Source organism: Propithecus coquereli, unplaced genomic scaffold (genome assembly GCF_000956105.1).
Source record: "Propithecus coquereli isolate 6110/MARCELLA unplaced genomic scaffold, Pcoq_1.0 Scaffold155, whole genome shotgun sequence".
NCBI lineage: Eukaryota > Metazoa > Chordata > Mammalia > Primates > Indriidae > Propithecus > Propithecus coquereli.
Genome location: NW_012139969.1, coordinates 3,142,405 through 3,144,734, shown reverse-complemented (window position 1 = coordinate 3,144,734; position 2,330 = coordinate 3,142,405). Strand labels below are relative to the sequence as shown.

Here is a 2,330-nt window from a genome sequence, read left to right as displayed (position 1 = left end):
CTAGAGGCTAAGAAGGAATTTGATATAGTCATTCTAAATAAAAAATCTTGACAAAATAGAAATAGAATGAAATTTCTTTAACATGAAAATGAATATACATATAAAACAAAAAGCAGTAGAACCAGCTGCATGAAAGTTAAGAGTAAGTTAAGGATGCCCACTGCCCTTAACCCTTAATCACTTCACGAAGAGTGTTCTGGAGGGTCCGATCAATGCAATAAGATAAATTTTGTAAAGGAAGAGAAAGAATTAACCTTATCTGCAGAGGATATGATGTTTACCTAAAAATCCAAGAGAAATTACCCAAAAGAACCGTAAGAATTAAAATGATTCAGTTAAGTGGTCAGATACAAGATAAATACGTAGAGAAAATAGCTTACTTATATATTAGCAATGACAAACTAGAAAATAAAATGAAAAAATGTGATCCACAAAAGCAAGCCTGAGACATACTTGGCATGAACTCCAGGCTACTGGCTACTGACATGTATCTAATCTTAAATAATAACCGCAAGCAATTGACTTCTGAAGACATCGGAATTACACTTTATTATTTGCTATGCGGGTACTGTGTCTTACTCATTTTTATGTCCCAGGACTTAGCACAAAGCCTGACACACAGCAACTGCTGACAGTTGGGAAAAGTTGAAGAAGGGCAGGTGGGGAGCATCACATATACATACACATGCTTAAAATGTGATCGTTTCTTCCTGATCTGGCCAGACCCAGAATATAAAACAGAAATGGGATCTGGGCAATGGGTCCTGGCCCTTTTTGGTGCTGCCAAGCACGCGCGAGGACATGCTGAGGCAAATTCCGTGGCAGTTAGAAAGTGAGCTGGCTGCCAAGATGGCGCGGAGGGAAAATTTAGTCTTGACCTTCCACACTCCTGAGGTTCCCAAAATAAAGGGGAACCGGAAATACCAAAGGGTGAGGAGGCACCTAATTGGAGGTCAGATGAGAGGAAGAGGACTTACTTAAAGGTGGGGCTAGACAGAGCATCCTAAGGACAGAGAAAAGATCACCCTAAAATTTTTGTTTTTATAAAAGGAGTGGGGAAAGTTATCCACAAATCAAACCCACATGGGGATATTTGAGGTAGAGAAGAATAGGAGACCCTGGGGATCAGGGGTGATCCTTTTGGGTAGGCAATATCTCCCTCATCCTTGTAGTCTACCCTCCCCACCAACAAACATCCGAATGCCTCGATGCCACCCCAGAGGCGGCAGCATCATGTGGATCAGACACACACCTACATCCGAATGTTCTGTGGCAGCCTCTGTGGTTTTAGCCTCCTAATGCTGATCTGCATATCCCCACTGAACTGGGTGCAGTTCCTGGTGGTCAAGAATGGCCTTGAGCTCTACGCAGGACTCTGGACCTTATGCAACCATGAGCTGTGCTGGAGCCACACACCCAAGCCACCCTGTGAGTGCCACCAAATTAAATGCCATAGGCCCCATAGTTCCAGAGCTTTCTGCCACATCATCCCTTCACCTTTCTTCCTGTGAGATCTTTGGGTCTTCACCTCTCCAAGTCCAAGATGGGTCTCAGCCAAGTTGTAAATGTAGTCAGCCTTTACTTTGGTAGCCTTTGCGTACTCTTTCTCCCTCCTATCCCAGGCTGTTCCTGTCCCAAATAATAAGTTGATACTCTTTGCTCTCTGGGAAGGACTTTTTTGTCATTTAGAAGGTATTACTGGGAAGCGATGTGATTGGCATTCGGATGCAGCTTGCAGAAATAGATGATAAGTGATTGGTCACAGCTGGGAGATAAAGCAAAGTGTCTCAGCACCCATTAGGTTTGATTAGCAGGGTCAGCTTGTTCTTCCGCTCGCAGTAACGGAGAACTGAAATGTATGTTGATATGTGGTATAAGAAATGCCAGCTTTGTAGAGTGAATTACGTCGAATTTTGTGTGAATTTAAATAAATCTGAAAATGCAACAAAATATTTTAAAATAAGCTTCTGGGGCCCAGATGATATCATATACATGAGTTTTTAAATCAGACCAAAGACTTAGAGCAAAGACGTGCCGCATGCCAGACTGTGACAGACAGACTGGTTTCATAAGCCCGTTGAGACATACTTGGCTCGAACGCCAGGAAACACTGACAGTTTTCCCATCACCCACAAGATATGCACTCACGCAAAGAAGCGGGTATGGTGGAAGAAAACATACCTGAGTGCAGTGTTTATTACCTTTCTCAGTTAAGCAGGGGTCCCAGATGCTGGGGGAAGAGAGCACCTCGGCCCACCCCCGAGGTGGAGCATCAGTTATGTGCCGTGGGCTGCGGCATTTGGAATTAAGGGGCAGGATCCTGAAGCAGG

The 2,330-nt window shown here is 43.8% G+C and overlaps 1 protein-coding gene across 1 annotated transcript in view; it reads left to right on the top strand.

Annotated features, from left to right (window-relative positions):
* Positions 1-849: 849 nt before the first annotated feature.
* TMEM202 (transmembrane protein 202) overlaps positions 850-2,330 on the top strand; it is a 9,994-nt gene continuing 8,513 nt past the window's right edge. The window contains exons 1-2 of the mRNA XM_012640579.1: positions 850-930; positions 1,173-1,428. Coding sequence (XP_012496033.1) covers positions 850-930; positions 1,173-1,428 — 337 coding nt within the window. The remainder of the gene's footprint in view (positions 931-1,172; positions 1,429-2,330) is intronic.